The 20,737-nt window shown below is 49.4% G+C and overlaps 1 protein-coding gene and 1 long non-coding RNA gene across 3 annotated transcripts; one reads left to right on the plus strand and one right to left on the minus strand.

Moving 5' to 3' along the window:
* Positions 1-613: 613 nt before the first annotated feature.
* Positions 614-4,527, plus strand: LOC117875451 (ethanolaminephosphotransferase 1; the record flags this gene model as incomplete). Of its 2 annotated transcripts, none has more annotated exon segments than XM_034766817.1 (4): positions 614-688; positions 1,261-1,523; positions 2,947-3,055; positions 4,459-4,527. In XM_034766817.1, coding segments are annotated over 4 exon segments (500 nt in total), but the record flags the coding sequence as incomplete, so codon positions are not given.
* A 3,774-nt stretch (positions 4,528-8,301) lies between these two features.
* LOC117874075 lies at positions 8,302-18,658 on the minus strand. The gene is made up of 3 exons (XR_004644896.1): positions 18,556-18,658; positions 10,192-10,249; positions 8,302-8,354 (listed from the first exon to the last, which is right to left on the minus strand). It is a non-coding gene; the product is annotated as an uncharacterized LOC117874075 (long non-coding RNA).
* Positions 18,659-20,737: the final 2,079 nt, after the last annotated feature.

Consider the following 20,737-nt stretch of genomic DNA (forward strand, 5'->3'; position numbering starts at 1 on the left):
GTGCAGAGGGCAACAAAGCCATCCTAGCAGCAAAATCCAGGATCGTGGTTGTACTGTAACTAGGTACTTTAACTTTCATCCCAGGAAATGCAGATCCATCTAATTACAGTCTAGAATTTATCCTGTGCTCTAAAGTCTTGGGCTTAAAATAGCTCACGAGTAAAAATTTCAAAAGTGCCTAAGTTCCATTGAAAATGTTATTGCATGTTTTAGGGTATGGGGAAAGGAGGCAGATGCAGTATTTGAGTGTGTGACACTTGTGTGTGCCCAGATCTTTGACAAATTCAGCAAAAAGTGTGATCTCCAGGATCTCCTGGATGCCTCGCAGAAAGAAGCGTAAGAGAATGCTGGTAGGCACTGAGCAGGTGAAGGCTGATTTGATGCATCTCCTTTCGGTGGTACAAGCCGACTGAGAGAATGTAAAGGAGCCTCCTCAGGACAGTAAGATGACCCACAGATTTGGATGGAACCTTGTTCCAATTAATTGCTAAAACAATTCTTGTTGAAAGCATCTCTTGTACCAAAGCATAACCTGCTGGGGTGTGTGTGTGTGTGTGTGTGTGTGTGTGTGTACGCACACTCAACTCTCCAATCTTCTTTCCAATCTCCACAGCACCTGATCATGTTCATGTTCCAAATCGAGTGTGGGTCATGGTGGGTCTCCTCAACTTCGTGGCATATACACTTGGTAAGACTTAAGATTCTCATGATGTGTCTTGGATTTCTAGTGTGCCTGTCATCATAATGACTTTAATTAGTCAAGTGAACTGTTGTCATAGTTCTGTGTTTCCCAATTCCTTCCCCCCCGCCCCCCCCCCCCCCCCCCCAAGAAACAAAACTCTGATTCTAGGTAATTCCTCGGTTCCCTGCCACCCCTTACTCTGGGGTGTTGTGAATGACCTATCTCTGGCTGAGATGTCTCTGGAAACTGCCACTTTGTATTGTTTTATCTGTTTTACCCACTTGTTCCAGGGAGGAACATAAAAGTAGATGTCTCTTCCTATCAGAACTGACTTTATGGGGTTACTCGTGAAATATTGAAAGCAGATTTCTGTTAAATATTTAACGTAGACTCTTCCTAAGGTTTTTTGTGTTGTTTTTTTTTTCTTTTTCCAATCTCTGCACCCCCGCGGACAGTGCTGGATACTGAAGCTGGCTGCTGACTTCTCAGCAGAGCCCACGTTCTCTGGCAGCTGCAGAGGAGTTCCTTGCTTTGCCTGGGGATGTTTAACTTTGCCTCTCTGTGCGCTTCCCTTCCAGATGGTGTTGATGGGAAGCAAGCGCGCCGAACAAACTCCAGCACTCCCTTGGGGGAGCTCTTTGACCATGGCCTGGACAGCTGGGCCTGCATGTTCTTCGTAGTGACCGTTTACTCCACCTTTGGGCGGGGATCCAATGGTGTCAGCGTCTTCGTTCTCTATCTGCTCTTATGGGTGGTTTTGTTTTCCTTCATCCTCTCCCATTGGGAGAAATATAACACAGGGATTCTCTTCCTGCCCTGGGGCTATGACATCAGCCAGGTGGTAAGTAGCCCTTCTGCCTCTTGATTTCAAAATACTCCTTTAGAAAACAGCAGGCAGGCTTTGGTGAATTGCCAGAACTATTTGTGTAGGGGCATGTGCTGCCCTGGCATCTTTCCCTTGGTGACATCTGTCCAGTAGTCATAAAGTGCCACCATCACCATACCTAAACCTAACGATATTCTGAGTTCTTCAGGGAGGAGAGCTTTCTCGCAGAGGGCAGAAAGGTTGGTTGCTTGGTTGCAGGGTGCAATAGTTGGAACTATATCATCAGGGCTACTTTATGAAGCTCTGATTCAGCAAAGCAGACTTCTCCCATGATTAAAGTCAAGTTTAATGAATCAAGGAACAAGGGAGGAAGTTATCATGAAACTTTTTTATTGCATAGTTAGATTGGGACAGATCTGATTTCTCTTTAGCAGAGAAATGATGTGTGTTGCAAGTATCTTTATGTTGACATAGGTTTTTGCATTAGCAGGAAATGAAATGTTTTTAAAAATTGGATACTAATTGTTGGTTGTCCCAAACTGACTGGGCCTGATTCTGTTGTGGCCCCCATGTAACAGTACCAACTTAGCAGTATATACTTGTGTGCAATTGAATCGGGTCCAGTGGTTGTAGAAGCACTGATTGTCACGAGTTCAGGTATCTGTACTGAATCGTTGTACGACACTAGAAATTCCCTTGAAAGCTGCCCCTTCCATCAGTAAAATCGTGGTTTCTCTAGTCTTTGCAATCAGTCATCCTCTGGCCCGCGTCTCCAGTTTCTCCTACCCTGGCACTAATCCATAGTGCATTTTCTTGATCGTGCATCAAACAATCCTAAAATACCAGAGATTGGTTTGCTAGAGGCAGTTAGATGTGGCTCTGGTGGCTGGTGCTGGGGTGCTGTTGAAGTGTAACTGCCCTCTGTGGTTGTGCTGGTCAATCCAGTAGTGGGGTGAGGCTATCCCCAGGTGCATGTGCAGACAGAGCTCACAGGGGGTGGGAGGGTGGGCAGGGCAGAGCATCACAGGCCCCTTTCCGGACTGGCCTTAAAACTCACGGTGACCAAGCAACCTTTGCCTCACCCTGTCCCTTTCCAGACTAGCAGTGAGGCTTCCTTGGTCATGTTGCCGGAAGCAGAGGTTGGGCTGGTTCCTGACATGCAGTCAGCGTAGGAACCTGGGAATGGGGGCATATGTTTGGGGCCCCAAGTGGTTCTGACAGCTGCACTGGGGTACCGTGGTTGCATCTGACCCGGAGATACAGGCTTCCTCTTGTTTTAAAGCTAGAACTGGGTAGTGAAAATCTGATTGGAAAGCAACGCTCGCAGCTCTCGGAGCTGCCTGATGAGGAATGGTCACCCCGCCAAAAGCACATTTGGTCTGACCCATCTTTCCAGCTGCTAATGCTTGTCTGCGCTCTCTCTGCATTTCCTTTTCAGACCATTTCAGTTGTCTACATAGTGACAGCGATTGTGGGAGTTGAGGCCTGGTATGCACCTTTCCTGTTTAATTTCTTATATAGAGACCTATTCACTGCAATGATTATTGGTAAGAAGCTCCATGTTGAAGCCTATTTTTAACCACCACCGCTTTACCAATAGCCAGTGTTTCACTTTAAAAAACAGTCAGCATTTGTTTATATTTTTAGCAAAGAGAAACGTAATAAAATATCTCTGTAGAAAACTTGCCTGAACGAGTCTTGGTCTAGACTGAAAGCAACAAAATGCACAGGGTCTGATACTAGTCCCATTGAGGTTTTGGTGGGAACCGTCTAAGTGGCCGTGGGCTGCATCTAACTTCTATAGAATGGAGAATATTGCAGCCAGCTCCAAACAAAGCTCCAGGCGGGAGGCGGTCCCAGCATGCAATGCTCCGTACTAAGCTAAGCAGCGTGGAAGTAATGCATGCCCGGACTTGTTTCCATAGTCTGCACGCTCCTACTAAACATCAAGGGTGGCTGTGGACTGCTCTGTGGTGCAGTCTGGCCACCCCGAGCTAGATAATAGGTCTGTATTTAGATACCTCGGCCTGCGTGGCCTGAGAGACTCTCCTTTGGAATCTAGCCTGTTGCAGCAGATTGGTCTGTAGTTCCCATCACTCTTCTCCACAGAGTAGTGTGTCAGAACTGCCTCTTCACGTCAGCCTGGGAGCTGAAGTGTGTTAAGGTTGGCTGGCCAGAAAGTCTTGGGTAGCTTTACTGCTGTCTTGTTTTGAATGTATTTGTGGCTCACCCTTTGGGAAGAGAAGTAATTTGGTACCCCTAGCCTTCAAAAGATGCCTTCTGAGGCAGCTTTCCTGCTGGGAGGTCCTGGTCAAACGTCAGCTTTGCCCTATTTAATCTCTTAGCCGCTGGCCACCCTGGCAGCTTTCAAAGTGTGTTGGGGTTTCATGGCACTCTGGCCCTTCAGGGAGGTCCATGAAACTTGCTCAAATGACTAAAGCTTTTGTTAATGGCAGTTCTCATATCCTAAATGGTGCACATTAAATATAGGCAGTTTTGTTTGCTTCTATCCTTATAATAACCTTTCTGTGTCTGAAATGTGTCCTCCTTGCATGAAAAAGTGAAACCATTGATAATGCTTTCTCTGCTGCCCACTGGGTGTCTTCTTGGGAATTATGGTCAGAATGCAGATCAAGATATGTTTTCACTAAAAGAAATAGTTCTTTCCATAAATGCATTTATTGGCACTTCCCTAACCAAGGCAGTGCTTTTTCTGAAGAGCTGAGTCAAATATACAAATCACGTTAATGGCCATTACAAAAATCTGAGCAGCAGTGGGGTGAGAGTGGGTTTAAGTACGCTTTCAGCTACTGTAATGTTGCAAATGACTGTTTAAAAAAAGATGCATGATGGTTAGCAGCCTGTCCCTGCCAATGCTCATAAAGGAGTTTGGGGATGACGATGGACTCTGAATTACTACGCTGCCTTAACTTAGATCTTTCTCTTTCAGGGTGTGCACTCACAGTGACTGTGCCCATGAGCCTGATTAACTTTTACAAGTAAGTTTTCCAAAAATCATGTGAACGAACTATTCTGCAGGGTCTGAGGCACCGCATGTGGTGATCCTGTTCTGCTAAGAGTTAGCCAGGCAGAATGCTGCAGAAAGAAATAGGTGGAGAGCACGGTGTATTGATGGCCCAGCACTGCCCCGGCTGTAATAGAAGGAGAGCCATGACTTGGCGTAGCTTTCTGTAAATTAGACTGCTTATAAACGTTCCTTACCTTCACTGGCAGCTTCCCAGGAGCCCAAAAGGCACTCCTGATTAAGATGGAGAAGGGTTTAAGATGCCGCCCTTGTTAATACAGTAATGTGACTTGCTGTGAGCACAGGTCCCTGCTAGGGTGACCAGATAGCAAGTGTGAAAAATCAGGACGGGCGTGTGTGTGTGTGTGTGTGTGTGTGTGGGGGGGGGTAATAGGAGCCTATATAAGAAAAAGTCCCAAATATCAGGACTGTCCCTATAAAATCAGGACATCTGGTCACCCTAGTCCCTGCGTGCAGGCCAAGCAGCGCAGCTCAAGTGGAAGCAGTGCATTTTGGGACCTCTGGTCTCCGCTGCTGTATTAGCGGCATGTCTGGCTAGAAGAACAGGGCAACCTGGGAAGTGGCCCCTTGGGGGATTGAGTAGGGGTTGGATTCCAAAACACACTCCTCCCCATCACCCCCCTTTACTTACTTTAATAACAAAATCCTGCACTTCCCCGACAGATTTCCTGATTTGCAGGCGTTAATTGGTGACCCTGCTAATGGCTGATTTGAATATTGAACTAGCCATGAGTCGCCCGGTAGACAAAATGAACGTTAAGCACCTGGCATAAATCTGAGTGATTTGACTCTTGCCTACCCAGACTGAGATTTCACTGATCAGCCTACTCTGGCGATCTGGCCTCTCACTGGCTCTGCAAGAAGGAAGTTGTGCAGGAAATCGTCTTTCTCATCAGAATTGTTTCCCGAGCCCAGACCCAGTGTTGCAGTCTGAACTCCATTTTGGAGCCCCGGTTCTTCCCTTTGTTGCCAGCTCCTTAAAAGGCTGCATCTGGGATTGGCCAGTTATTACTTCAGCGTTAAGTATCAGAGGGGTAGCCGTGTTAGTCTGAATCTGTAAAAAGCAACAGAGGGTCCTATGGCACCTTTGAGACTAACAGAAGTATTGGGAGCNCTTCTGGAATAACAAGGAGTCTGGTGGCACCTTAAAGACTAACAGATTTATTTGGGCATAAGCTTTCATGGGTAAAAACCTCACTTCTTCAGCTGCATGGAGTGAAAGTTACAGATGCAGGCATTATATACTGACACATGGAGAGCAGGGAGTTACTTCGCAAGTGGAGAACCAGTGTTGACAGGGCCAATTCAATCAGGGTGGATGTAGTCCACTCCCAATAATAGATGAGGAGGTGTCAATTCCAGGAGAGGAAAAGCTGCTTCTGTAATGAGCCAGCCACTCCCAGTCCCTATTCAAGCCCAGATTAATGGTGTTGAATTTGCAAATGAATTTTAGTTCTGCTGTTTCTCTTTGAAGTCTGTTTCTGAAGTTTTTTTGTTCAATGATAGTGACTTTTAAATCTTTCACTTACTGGCTTATGTATGTTACCATTCCTGATGTCCGCCGGGATTTGCGGGGCAGCATTTTGCTGCCCTTGGCGGCAATTCGGCGGTGGGGGGTCCTTCGGCACTCTGGGTCTTCGGCGGCAATTCTGTGGCGGGTCCTTCACTCGCTCCGGGACTCGCTGCCGAAGTGCCCCGAAGACCGGAAGGACCCCCCCGCCACAGAATTGCCGACGACGACCGGGAGCGTGGAAGGACCCCCACCTAGGGCACCAAAAACCCTGGCGCTGCTACTGGATGTGGACAAATTGGAGAGAGTCCAGAGGAGAGCAACAAAAACTGATCAAAGCTTTCGAAAACCTGACCTATGAGGAAAGGTTAAAAAAAGGGACATGTTTATTTCTAAGAAAAGACGACTGGAGGGGTTGGGGGAATGGATAACAGCCTTCAAATATGTGACTGGCTGCTATAAAGAAGACAGCGATCAATTGTTCTCCATGTCCATTGGCGGTAGGACAAGAAGTCATGGGCTTAACCTGTGGCAAAGGAGATGTAGGTTAGATATTCGGGAAAGTGTTCGAACTCCAAGGGGAGTGAAGCTCCGGAACTGGCTTCCACGAAAGGTTGTGGAATCCTCGTCATTGGAGGTTTTTCAGAACAGCTGGACAAACACCTGTCAGGGCAGGTCTAGGGTTACCTGGCCCTGCCACAACGCAGGGGACTGGACTTGATGACTTCTCAAGTCCCTTCCAACCCTATGTTGCTATGATTCTAAGGCTAGGTCTATACTACCCGCCTGAATCGGCGGGTAGAAATCGACCTCTCGGGGATCGATTTATCGCGTCCCATCGGGACGCGACAATCGATCCCCGAATCGGCGCTCTTACTCCACCAGCGGAGGTGGTAGTAAGAGCCGCCGACGGGAAGCCGCAGAAGTCGATTTTGCCGCCGTCCTCACAACGGGGTAAGTCGGCTGCGATACGCCAAATTCAGCTACGCTATTCACGTAGCTGAATTTGCGTATCTTAAATCGACTCCCCCCTGTAGTGTAGATGTAGCCTAAGATAAAAGACGTGACCCCACAGGGGTCAAAAGCAAAGGCCAGGCTCAGTCGTGGCCTGCCTCTGAACTTCCACCAATACAGCTGCAGTGACTCCAGCGGCGTTATTCCTCTTACGCTGACGTCAGGAGATCAGAATCAAGGCCATTGTTGCTGTTGAGATGAGTTCCTGTCTGCATCCTGTAAAACTTGCTACTACCGGTATTGCCCTGGCCTCTTCTTTTGTCATTCAGTGTTGCACGCATTCTAAAGCAATATGCATTTCCTCACCTTTTGGGGGCGAAGCCAGACTTTGAGGCACCTGCTCCCCTACTTGGTGTAAACTTTGCTTGTTCCAATCAGAAACGAACACAAACAGGTTTTGGGCCCCGTCCCCTATGACACTTCTATGATGTCATAGTTGGTACTTTATGGGCTGCCTGCCATGTGCAGGCAGGGAGAGGAGAAAGAAAAACGAATCCTGTGTATCCTGTGTACACCCGTAACCGAGCCTGATCGCCTCGAAGCCTCTCTCTCAGCTCACGTGTTTCAAACAGAGTGTCTACGTTTGCCGGTCGTTATGCGTTGGTTTGTATTTGTAAGTATCAGTTATTACTAAATGCGGCATCTTTGTTTATAAATATTGTTAGTAGATATTTTAGTCATTGTGTGTTTTAAGTTTCATTAACTCTATTAGCTAATCAAACGCTGCTCCCTTACCCCTGTAATTATCCCCAATAAAACTTTAAATTAATTAATTTTAGTTGTGTGTGTGTGTGTGTGTGTCTGCAGCTTGCATCGTGACCCATACTCTCCTTGCATCCCTTACCAATATAGTCTATTGCCACGTGCAGCCTGGTAAATAACAGGCCTGCATTTTCTTTCGCCCCTGTGTGCCCGTGGTATCATGAAACTCATGATTAAAATCACAAGAGTGGACAAGTGCTGGACACCTCCCCCTAAGAAAAACCCTAAAAACAGAATAAAAGCTGTGTAAATTCAGAAATATTTGTACATGATTCATGGAGGATAGGTCTATCGATGGCTATTAGCCGGGATGGGCAGGGATGGTGTCCCTAGCCTCTGTTTGCCAGAAGCTGGGAATGGGCGACAGGGGATGGATCACTTGATGATTACTTGTTCTGTTCATTCCCTCTGGGGCACCTGCCATTGGCCACAGTCAGAAGACAGGATACTGGGCTAGATGGACCTTTGGTCTGACCCAGTCTGGCCGTTCTTAGGTTAACATCTGAAGGTCCTGCTGGAATAGAAAGGGGCAGTAATTTTAAAAAGAGAGACAAGACGGGGGAAGTAATATCTTTTATTGGACCAACTTCTGTTGGTGGAAGCGACAAGCCGTCAAGCGCCACAGAGCTCCTCCGGTTTGGAGAACACAGGCAATTGAAATTACGCTTTCCAGGGCACCTATCGTGTCTGTAACTTGTTTTGCAGGCAACACAGAACATGCTTTGGGCATTCAGAGATAGAACAGAAATTCAGAATCCTGGCAATGAGCTTTTCCAAAGCAAAGTGCAAACTTTACCCGATTTACCCTTGCTTCCTGGGGTTTTTTGCTAGTGGGGAAACTGAGGCACGGGGCACGAGCGACATGAATGACTGAACTAGATTAAAATGTATTGGCGAAAGGATTAGTAGAGGCGGCCAGGCTCAGCAGTGCCGCAGTACGGATCTGGAAAGTCAGCCTTGCGATCTTTTGCCTCATCTCTTCGTCCACCCACAGAGTTTCCAAACAGACACTCGGGACCAGAGATTGTTCAATGGTCCTTTCGCAACCATCTGTGCACAGACCTCCTTGGAGTCTGTATTCTGAAGTTAAAAGCAATGCCAGGAGACCTCGCTGAGCCCTGCATGCTGTCTCCGGAAATTTAACACACGCAATCAGGGCTTTTAAGCTACTATAGCATCCATCATGGCACTCAGGACAGAGTCCAGGAGCAAACCTGGGCACGCAGCCTAGACCCGCGATGGGATTCAAACTCCCCTTAAAGCTCCCAGAGAACCAGCAGCTCAGAAGCAGATGGTTCCGCATCAGCCCCTCTTCTCTCACTTGTCCTGGTCACAATCCCAGGGGCACGTCAGCAGACACCACCACCAGCAGGTCTCACATCACGGTAATCAAAGGTGGCACTCCTACCACACACCCCACCGGCCCAAGGCCTGACAGCTCCTAACACGCAGAACCCCAGGCCTGGTCTGTGCAGAGCTCCTCTCCCCACAATTCTTCCCTGCTGAATTTCAAAGCCTGGGATCGATCCAGGAACATAAGAACATAAGAAAGGCCGTACCGGGTCAGACCAAAGGTCCATCTAGCCCAGTATCCTGTCTACCGACAGTGGCCAATGCCAGGTGCCCCAGAGGGAGTGAACCTAACAGGCAATGATCAAGTGATCTCTCTCCTGCCATCCATCTCCATCCTCTGACAAACAGAGGCTAGGGACACCATTCCTTACCCGTCCTGGCTAATAGCCATTAATGGATTTAACCACCATGAATTTATCCAGTTCTCTTTTAAACTCTGTTACAGTCCTAGCCTTCACAACCTCCTCAGGTAAGGAGTTCCACAAGTTGACTGTGCACTGCGTGAAGAAGAACTTCCTTTTATTTGTTTTAAACCTGCTGCCCATTAATTTCATTTCAGGAGCCAAACTCCCCCTGGCTACAAGCCACTCATAATAGACACCTGTCTGCAAAATCGTAAGGGCCCCTTGAAACCCCTTTTGCACCAGTCTAACCCTGTGCTCAGCGATCTCTCCCAACTCATACTGAGTGCAAACCCTCCGATTTCTTTCCCCGGACCTGGAGAAGAGCTGTGTGTAGTTCGAAACCTTGGACCTTCCTCCAACAGAACTTGGTCCAAGAAAAGAGAATAGCTCACCACCTTGTCACGCCCATAACGGGCGGGAGAGACCACAGCCAATTTTTCAGACAGGAATTCCAGCCTCCTTTAACGTCCAGGTTGCATAAAGACTGGTCTCCTTTCATTAAAGGACCAGTGGCTTTTTAGATCCCTCAACCACCCTCTTTTCTTTTCCCCACTTATTTTAAACATCAACAACTATAACAATTCTTTGACTTACATGTGCACACTCGTTCCTGGCTGGTTTCCAAAGCCCCACCGGCAGAGTGGACAAAAATCTAGGTTTAAAAAAAGAAATCAGATTTTTATTTCATTTGGATTTTTGTATTTAAATTCAATACATCTGTTTGAAAATAAACCTCTGAAATTATGGGCCCCCCCGCAACTGGGGGACTCCCTGCGGGGTTGGTTTAATGCCTCACAAAACCCACCGCCTGCAAACCGGAGGCTGCCGCCCTCCCAGGCCCCCCGCCCTAATCGCCACAACGTGGGGGGGGTGTCTGTTTGCTGGGGGCGGGGGGCCTGGCCCTGACGTGGCCTCTCCTGGGTACCTGGTCAGTACCGAGCCGAGCCGAGCCAGCCTGCCCCGGGCATCCTGCAAACACAGATTCAAACCTCCGTTCGGGGTCACATCCCACCCCCAGGGGACCGACCTCACCCGGCCTGGCTGCACGGGGCACCCGCCGCCCCCCAGGCATTGCAGCTGGGCGCAGGGGGTCTGCTGCTCTCCTTCCCGTGGGGCTGCAAGCAGGGGCTGCAGGGAACCCGACCTCCTCTGCCCTCCTTCGCTTGCACCCACCCCCGCCCCACAGCTCCCTTCCCCGGGGAAAGGGCGGAGCCACCGGCTGCAGAAGCCGAGGTTTTGCACTTGAACAGGGAGCGTGATTCTGTGCTGGTACAGACAAAGCGTCCAGCCTTGCACTGCTGTGCAAAGCACCCTGCCCGCACCCCGTGCAACGCCAGCCAGCCTGCCCCCGTGCAACGCCAGCCAGCGTGCACCTGTGCACCGCCCCCGTGCAACGCCAGCCAGCGTGCACCTGTGCACCGCCCCCGTGCACTTCTACACAGCCTCTATTCATGCATTGCCCGTCCACGGCCCCCGTGCCATGCCAGCTTCTGTCCATGTACTCCCCCGTCACTGACCATACAACACACGAGGTGCCCGTGCATCACCTCCCCCAGGAAATAGCAGCACCCCACGGGGAGACTGCACTAGACACAGACTCACCTGAACGGCCACAAGCCCCGACAGCTTTGCAAAGCAGGAAGTGTTAGCGCAGTTCCCAGGACAAGCAGCAGGGGCTGCACGTCTCCTACTGCAGGGAGCCCTGGGCAGGGAGCCCTCGCATGTGCTCTACCCTCTGTTTGCACTGGCCCTCCCCAGTCCTCAGGCCAGCCCTGGGCAGAGTGGGGCCCCGCAGTTGAGTGGAGTTAGTCGATTGCAGGAGAGGAGGGCATCTGTTTGCAACTCCCCCACCCCAGCTCTGTCAGAGGAGCTGCAGTTAGTTCTATGTTAGCCCCTGGCTGCACCTGGATTTTCATCCATAGCAATCAGAGCACTTCACAAAGGACGTCAGTATCATTATTCCCATTCTACATATGGGGAAACTGAGGCACAGAGACTGGCACTCCATGCCTAAGGTCAGCCAGCAGGACAATGTGGGTGCCAGGAACAGTCATAGGGTTGCCAACCTTTCCGGATTGGCGGGAGTCTCCCGGAATCGGCCTTGATCTCCCAGTGGCTATTCATAGACTCATAGACATTAAGGTCAGAAGGGACCATTATGATCATCTGGTCTGACCCCCTGCATGCCGCAGGCCGCAAGACCCTTCCCTGTACTCTACCGTTGAAGTCCCCAGTCCTGTGTTTTAGTGACTTCAATCGGCTGAGACCCTCCTGCTAGTGATCCCTGCCCCATGCTGCGGAGGAAGGCGAAAAACCTCCAGAGGCTCGGCCAATCTACCCTGGAGGAAAATTCCTTCCCGACCCCAAATATGGCGATCAGTAATACCCCGAGCATATAGGCAAGAGTCTCTAGCCTGACCCTTGTTGGCCATTATGTTGTTCATGTACCATTGCTTGGTTTTCCTTGACTACTATGTTTTATCATTAAACCATTCCCTCCATAAACTTATCCAACTTAATCTTAAAACCAGACAGGTCCGTCGCCCCCACCGTTTCCCTCGGAAGGCCGTTCCAATATTTCACCCCTCTGATGGTCAGAAACCTTCGTCTAATTTCTAGCCTAAACTTCCCCCCGGCCAGTTTGTATCCATTCGTTCTCGTGTCCACATTAGTACTAAACTGGAATAATTCCTCTCCCTCCCTTGTATTAACCCCTCTGATATATTTAAAGATAGCAATCATATCCCCCCTCAGCCTTCGCTTTGTCAGACTAAACAACCCAAGCTCCTCTAATCTCTTTTCATACGACAGGTTTTCCATTCCTCTGATCATCTTAGTCGCCCTTCTCTGCACCCGTTCCAGTTTGAGTTCATCTTTTTTAAACATTGGAGACCAGAACTGCACACAGTACTCCAAATGAGGTCTCACCAGTGCCTTATACAACGGAAGCAGGACCTCCCTATCTCTACTAGATATACCTCGCCTAATACATCCCAAGACCGCATTGGCTTTTTTCACCGCCACGTCACATTGCCGACTCATAGTCATCCTGCGGTCCACAAGGACCCCTAGGTCCTTCTCCTCTTCCGTTACTTCTAACCAATGCGTCCCCATCTTGTAACTAAAATTGTTATTATTCGTCCCCAAGTGCATAACCTTACACTTTTTACTATTAAATTTCATCCTATTTCTAATACTCCAATTCACAAGCTCATTCAAGTCTCCCTGTAGAGTATCCCTATCCTCCTCCGAGTTTGCAACTCCTCCCACCTTCGTATCATCCGCAAACTTTATCAGCCCACTCTTGCAATCTGTCCCGAGGTCAGTTATAAATAGATTAAATAAGATGGGTCCCAAAACCGAACCTTGAGGCACTCCACTAGTAACCTCCCTCCAACCCGACAATTCACCCTTTAATACGACCCGCTGCATTCTCCCCATTAACCAATTCCCTATCCACCTCTGGATTTTCATATCGATCCCCATGTTTTTCATTTTAACCAATAGTTCCTCATGGGGTACTGTATCAAACGCTTTACTGAAATCCAGGTAAATTAGGTCCACCGCATTTCCCTTATCTAATAAGTCCGTTACTTTCTCAAAGAAGGAGATCAGATTCGTTTGGCACGATCTGCCCTTCGTAAAACCATGCTGTAATTTATCGCATTTGCCATTAACCTCAAGGTCCTCAACTAGTTTCTCTTTCAGAATCTTCTCCAGCACCTTGCCCACTACTGATGTTAAACTAACAGGCCTATAGTTACCCGGGTCACTTTTTTTCCCTTTCTTGAAAATAGGAACCACATTGGCTATTCTCCAGTCTAACGGGACTACCCCCGAGTTTACAGATTCATTAAATATAGTCGCTAATGGGCCTGCTATTTCCCGCGCCAATTCCTTCAATATTCTCGGATGAAGATCGTCTGGTCCACCCGACTTAGTCCCATTAAGGCGTTCTAGTTTTGTTTCTACCTCGGATGCGGTAATCCCCCATCCCGTATGCCCCTCTGTAACGGTGCTAGTATCCCTAATACCTTCATTGGCCTCATTAAACACCGATGCAAAATATTCATTGAGATATTGCGCCATGCCTAGATTATCTTTAATCTCCTCTCCGGCTATAGTCTTCAGCGGTCCCACTTCTTCTTTCTTTGCTTTCTTCCTATTTATATGGCTGTAAAACCTCTTACTATTACTTTTAATTCCCCTCGCTAAGTCCAACTCTTCCCGGCCTTTGGCCTTTCTCACTCTATCTCTACATTCTCTGACTTCGCTAAGGTAAGTTTCCTTACTGATCCCTCCCCTCTTCCACTCTTTGTACGCTTTCTGTTTTTTCCTAATCGCCCCTTTCAGCCGGTCGCTCATCCAGCTCGGTCTAAGTCTCTTGCTTAGTAATCTTTTTCCCTTTTTGGGGATACAGGCCTCTGACAGCTCTTGCATCTTTAACTTAAAGTAATCCCAGGCTTCTTCTGCCTTTAGGTCCCTTAATACGTTTGCCCAATCCACTTCCCTTACCAGTCCCCTTAATTTGTTAAAATTGGCCTTTTTAAAATTATAAACCCTAGTCTTTGACTTAATTCTGGTACTCTTTCCATTTAGTTTAAAGCGAATTAGCTCATGATCACTGGAGCCCAAGTTGTCCCCCACTACCACTTCCTCAACAAGGTCCTCACTACTTACCAGAATCAAATCTAAAATGGCCTCCCCCCTCGTCGGCTCAGCTACCACTTGATAAAGGAATTGATCCGCAAGCACATCTAGGAACATCTGAGCCCTATTATTGCTACTAGCGTTTGTTCCCCAATCTATATCCGGGAAGTTAAAGTCCCCCATAATTACACAGTTTCTATTAGTATTTACCTCCCTTAATACATTAAACAATTCCTTATCCATATCCTGGGTCGATCCCGGCGGTCTATAGCACACCCCAAGCACTATCCCCGGAGAGGCTCTAGTAGTACTTTTACCCAGCTTGAGTATTGCCCAGACGGACTCTGTATTATCTATTCCATCCACTATTATTTCTTTACAGCTTATTTCACTATTGACATACAATGCCACCCCCCCCCCCCTTTACCTTTATCCCGGTCTTTCCTAAACAGCGCATACCCCTCCATACCTGTGTTCCAGTCGTGACTGCCATTCCACCATGTTTCAGTTATTCCTACGATATCCGGTTTCAATTCTCGGACCAAGAGCTCCAATTCCTCCATTTTATTACCTAGGCTTCTCGCATTGGTGTATAAGCACCCTAATGTATGTCGTTTAGCCTGTCTCCCATTACTAGCACTGTATGTTGCGCTCCTCTTTGTGTTCGTCCCCCCTGTCCCTCCTATGTCCAATCTCATTTCCCCGGCTATGTCTCCTCTTATTACACTCAGCTTTTCAATACCGGAAACTGGCGTGGAGATTAACTGTGCATCTCCCAACCATCTCCCCAAACTTCCTAGTTTAAAGCTCTTTTGATAAGATGAGCCAGCCTCCCTCCCAGAAGTCTATTTCCTTCCCTACTCAGGTGAAGCCCATCCCGCGAGAACAGGTGTCTGTCCCCGAAAGCCTCCCAGTGGCCATACATCCCAAAGCCCTCCTTATAGCACCACTCCCTTAGCCAACTATTTATCCTCGCAATCCTATCAGCCCTTTGGTGCCCTTCCCTCGGAACAGGCAGAATCCCACTAAAGATAACCTGAGCCTCTATCTCCTTGAGAGTCTTCCCCAGCCTGGCATAATCTCCCTTGATTCTCTCTAACGAGAACCTAGCCGTGTCATTCGTTCCCACATGAAGGATTATCAAGGGGTTCTTACCTGCTCCTTTCAGGATCCTTTTCAACCGCAGGTCCACATCGCGTATCTTTGCACCCGGTAGACAGCACACCCTTCTGTTCTCCGGGTCCGCCCTGGTCACAGGCCTGTCCAATCTCCTCAGTAAAGAGTCTCCAATTACATACACCTGCCGTCGCCTGGCAACAGTGCGATCTAGTAATCTAGTCTCCGATCCCTCTAGTCCTGACCTGTGTCTGCTCCTATCTTCCCTTATGCTCCCCCTTATGCCTTCCTGTATCCTCTGGTGGCCCATAATTGGTGCTGTCTCCATCAACTCCTCCCCCCTCTCTCTCGGACTAGCCGCTCTTCTCTTCTTCCTCACCCTCCCACCTTCAGTCATCACCTGCTGCCCCTCTACCTCGTTCTCCAAACACTCAAACCTATTCCTGAGTTCTATTCCCCCCTCACTGGCCCTCCTTTTCCTTGGCCTACTTCTCACAGTCACATGCCTCCACTTCCCTGGATCTCCTCCTTCCATTCCCCTCTCGCTGTCATCTACTACTGCCTCCTCCTGCACCCTAGAGCCTTCCTCTTCAGCCCCGCCTTGCCCATCCTCCATCAGCTGCTCAAACCCCCGCCTAAACTCCACCAGGGTCTCTACCTGCATCTCCAGCCCCTTAATCTTTTCCTCCAGTAACACTATAAGGCGACACTTCATACACACATACCTTGGTTCCGGGTCTCCTGCTAGGACTATATACATACCACAGCTTCCACATGCAGCCATCTGCATTCTTTGAAAGCAATCTGGGAGATTTTAATAGGTCGCTAAAAGTCCTGGGGGCTAAGGCAGGCTCCCTACCTGCTCTGGCTCAGAACGGCTCCCGGAAGAAGCGGCACATCCCTCTGGTTCCTACGCACAGGAGCAGCCAGGGAGCTCCACGCGCTGCCCCCGCCCCAAGCACCGACTCCGCAGCTCCCATTGGCCGGGAACATACTGGTCATCTTTGCTTTTCAGCTCCTGCAGGAGAAGAGCAGACACTGAACTGAGAAACGCTGCTCTGCAGAGCTTCAGCACAAGCCAGAGAACCTAACAATCAATATCCTGCATCTGCCCCTTCAGCCATTATGGAAAGTGACGAGGGAAGAGAACTGAGGAACAGAACAGTGGTTAGGAGAGAGAAGAGATGATGGGAAGATCTACTACACTTGCTAGCAAGGAGGAGGAAGCCTCAGTGCTTGGGCTATTTAACCCTTGTCTGGACTAAGCGGGACAGGACTAGAAAGCCCCAAGAGTAAACTATGGGAACAATCATGCATTGGCAGGGAGATTACTCCTGGGGGGATTCTGTGCCAAAAAATAACAATTCTGCAACAAAAAAATTAGAATAGAATCATAGAATCTCAGGGTTGGAAGGGACCTCAGGAGGTATCTAGTCCAACCCCCCGCTCAAAGCAGGACCAATCCCCAACTAAATCATCCCAGCCAGGGCTTTGTCAAGCCTGACCTTAAAAACCTCTAAGGAAGGAGATTCCACCACCTCCCTAGGGAACCCATTCCACTGTTTCACCATCCTCCTAGTGAAATAGGGTTTCCTAATATCCAACCTAAACCTCCCCCACTGCAATTTGAGACCATTGCTCCTTGTTCTGTCATCTGCCACCACTGAGAACAGTCTAGATCCATCCTCTTTGGAACCCCCTTCAGGTAGTTGAAAGCAGCTATCAAATGCCCCCTCATTCTTCTCTTCTGCAGACTAAACAATCCCAGTTCCCTCAGCCTCTCCTCATAAGTCATGTGCTCCAGACCCCTAATCATTTTTGTTGCCCTCCGCTGGACTCTTTCCAATTTTTCCACATCCTTGTTGTAATGTGGGCCCAAAACTGGACACAGTACTCCAGATGAGGCCTCACCAATGTTGAATAAAGGGGAATGATCACGTTTCTCAATCTGCTGGCAATGCCCCTACTTATACAGCCCAAAATGCCGTTAGCCTTCTTGGTAACAAGGGCACACTGTCAGCTCATATCCAGCTTCTCGTTCACTGTAACCCCTAGGTCTTTTCTGCACAACTGCTACCTAGCCATTCGGTCCCTAGTCTGTAGCAGTGCATGGGATTCTTCCGTCCTAAGTGCAGGACTCTGCACTTGTCCTTGTTGAACCTCATCAGGTTTCTTTTGGCCCAATCCTCTAATTTGTCTAGGTCCCTGTGTATCCTATCCCTACCCTCCAGTGTATCTACCATGCCTCCCAGTTTAGTGTCACACAATATTTTAAAATTCTGCAAAATTCTACATATTTTATTTGTCAAAATAACACAATACAATGTAATCACACCAGTTTCAATTATTTTTGGTCAGTTATTTCAAAATACCTGTCAGCAAGTATGTCTGTAACAATACAGACAACAACAGAGATTCAGGAAATGTTTTTTGAGAAATGGATTCCTTACTAGGCATATTAATACAAAACTCTGAGTAATTAATTTAAACTACAATACAGACACATCTTTCCCACACCCCTTGGAAGCAGTGCAAAGGCTTGGAGGAGTCAGGGGTAATGGAGGAGCTGAGGGAGAGGGAAGTAACTTGCTGGGAAGAACCCTGGGTGTGAACTTGGAGAGTTGTTGGGTATGGGTGGGAAAAGTATGGAACAGGTTTCTTGGGTCCTGGTCTGTTACTGCCAGGACATGAGTGTATGCTGAGTCTGTGTATATGGATTTGTTATTGTAGGGGAGCACAGTACCCTGGCCTAAGAGAAGCGACAGGCAGTTCTGGGTCACTTACTCTTGGACAGTGTCCCTCTAACATTAACATGCTCCAGCAAGACCCTCCGTGCCCCACAGCCGTCTCCACACACACACACACCCCCGCACTCCTGGCTCCGGCAATCTACCTGCTGCAGTTCGCTGATGAGCTTGTTCTTCTCTTCGATGAGCAGAGCACACTGCTGCTGCTGCAGGTTGAGCACGTCCCACAGGTCCTGCGGGATGCTTTTCTCTTTGGCCGAGCCCCATTTCGAGGTGATCTCTTCAAACTTGTCCTGATTAGTCTTGGATTCATTCTCCACTTTCTCGAGCCTGCAGCGAGCAGCCAGCACAAGGCAGATAACGCAACTGGGGCTGGTGGAGGGTTCGGCGGCTGCCCTTGGCTAAAAGTCGCTAAAAGTCCTGGGGGCTAAGGCAGGCTCCCTACCTGCTCTGGCTCAGAACGGCTCCCGGAAGCGAGCGGCACATCCCTCTGGTTCCTAGGCACAAGGGCAGCCAGGGAGCTCCACGCGCTGCCCCTGCCCCATGCACCGACTCCGCAGCTCCCATTGGCCAGGAACCGCAGCCAATGGGAGCTGCGGGGGCAGTGCCTGCAGGCAGGAGAAGTGTGCAGAGCCCCCGTGGCTGCCCCTGAGCCTACAAGCCGTCCGGTCACTTCTGGGAGCCGCCTGAGGTAAGCGCCACCCAGCCAGAGCCCGCATCCCTCACTCCCTACCCCAGCCCTGAGCCCCCTCCCACACCCAAACTCCCTCCTGCACCCCAGCCCAGTGAAAGTGAGTGCGGGTGGGGGAGAGCGAGCAACTGAGGAAGCTGGGAATGGGGCCTCTGAGAAGGGGCCTGGTCTCGGGGCAGGGGCAGGGCAAGGGCGTTTGGGTTTGTGCCATTAGACAGTTGGCAACGCTAGGAACAGAACCTAGGTCTTCCATCACCCATTGCTCACCTCTGTTCCCTGGTTTGCAGCAGCTGCTCCTTCCACAGAGCGGGTGGCTGGTTATGGGGCCGGGTCCAGGCCTATTCACCTTCTGCACCAAAACACCCCAGCTGCCCTGGGCAAGGTGCTGCCCCTCAGAGCCACATCCCACCCCTGCCCTCAGGGGGAGCGCAGAAGTGACCGTGGCTGGTGGCTGATCCTGGCAGCCAGTGAGTGAGCCTTTTGGGGATGCTTGCTTGCTGCTGCACCAATATTATACAAATTACCTAGTTAACGTACAACCACGAACCTCTGCTTAAAATATCAGGCTTCAATCCCAGTGGCTGGGAAAATCTGGCCCAAGGGAGGCTGGGAGCAGGGTATCAGCGCCCCTCCCAAGGGACCAGGCCAGGTCCAGCTCCCAGTCAGGGGGCTCTGCAGGGTCAGTAACTCACTGACAGCCCCGCTCTCAGCAGAGGGCAGTTGTGGGGGAGCGGTGGCTCGCAGCACTCTGAACATCAGAGCAGAACCCCAAACTGGACTAGTCAAACAGGAAGCCAGTGCAGAGGGGAGGGCCAGGGCCAGGAGGGTGGAAGAGGAAAGGATCCCAAGCTGGGAGCGGGTAGAAAAAGCAGCTAACGGCAGCAGTAGAGTGAAGGCCTTTGGGCTAAGACCCAGTTTACCATCCGCTGGATCATTTACAAGTGACTGGGCTTGAGGCACTAAGTCATTTGCAGCTCTGATTACTGCAAGCCCAGTTATTGCTGGTGCTGTTTGGGGGACCTGTTTGGAACTCAGCAAACTGGTGCAGGAAGGAGGAGGTGATGCCTGCTTTGCAAGGAGGGTGAAGGAAAATCCAGGTGGCAGATTCATTCTCCTCTCGTGTAATATGTGTGAGGAGAAGAGAATGAATTTGCCTCATACCCAGGGAATGTCAAAGGTTACTAGTGTGGCAAGTCAGGACTCCTGGATTCTACTCTCATCCTTGCCAGAGACTTCCTGTGACGGCTTGGGCAAGTCCCTTAACCTCTGCAGCTCCGTCTCCCCCCACCCTAGAGGGATAACTTTCTTTACCGTCCATGGGTGTTTCAGGGAACCTTTAATGATCATGTAGCATCTGCTAGCTGGACAGGACTCAAATTCTTCAGCTAAAGTTCTGGGAGGTTGGGGGAATGTGAGTGCCATTGACTTTGGAACTGCAGGATTTGATAGCAGCTGGACTGCACTGGGACAAGGGTTCAGAAAGTGCTTTGCACCCCTTTATCACCTTTGAGGCTCTCCAAAGTGTGGTATTCCAGGGCACTTGCTGGAGACATGCATAAAGTGCCCACCTTCTGTATGGGCCCATTGGATTGTATATGCTGCACGTCAACAGAATTAGTTGGGAGAATGCAACACTTTCTTCCATTGTTGGCAGAACTCTGTGGAATTGTTTCTCTCTCTCGCTCTGTGTCTGTCTGTCGGCAGGCACCGAGATGTACACCTAGGAACCTCCGCCAGCTGATGATGATGTGCCGGCTCCAACGAAGCGTATCCCATTGAGGGGGTGTGATCTGACCCAAACAGACCAAAAAACCCTCAAGTCAATTCTAGAGTTCAAAGGAGGAGACTGCCCATCTCAAAGGCAACTGGACAACGCGTTCTACTGAAACCATCAGCGAAAACAGACAATGAGAAAACCGCTAAAAGGCTTGGAAAA

Source organism: Trachemys scripta, chromosome 3, assembly GCF_013100865.1.
Source record: "Trachemys scripta elegans isolate TJP31775 chromosome 3, CAS_Tse_1.0, whole genome shotgun sequence".
NCBI classification, from domain to species: domain Eukaryota; kingdom Metazoa; phylum Chordata; order Testudines; family Emydidae; genus Trachemys; species Trachemys scripta.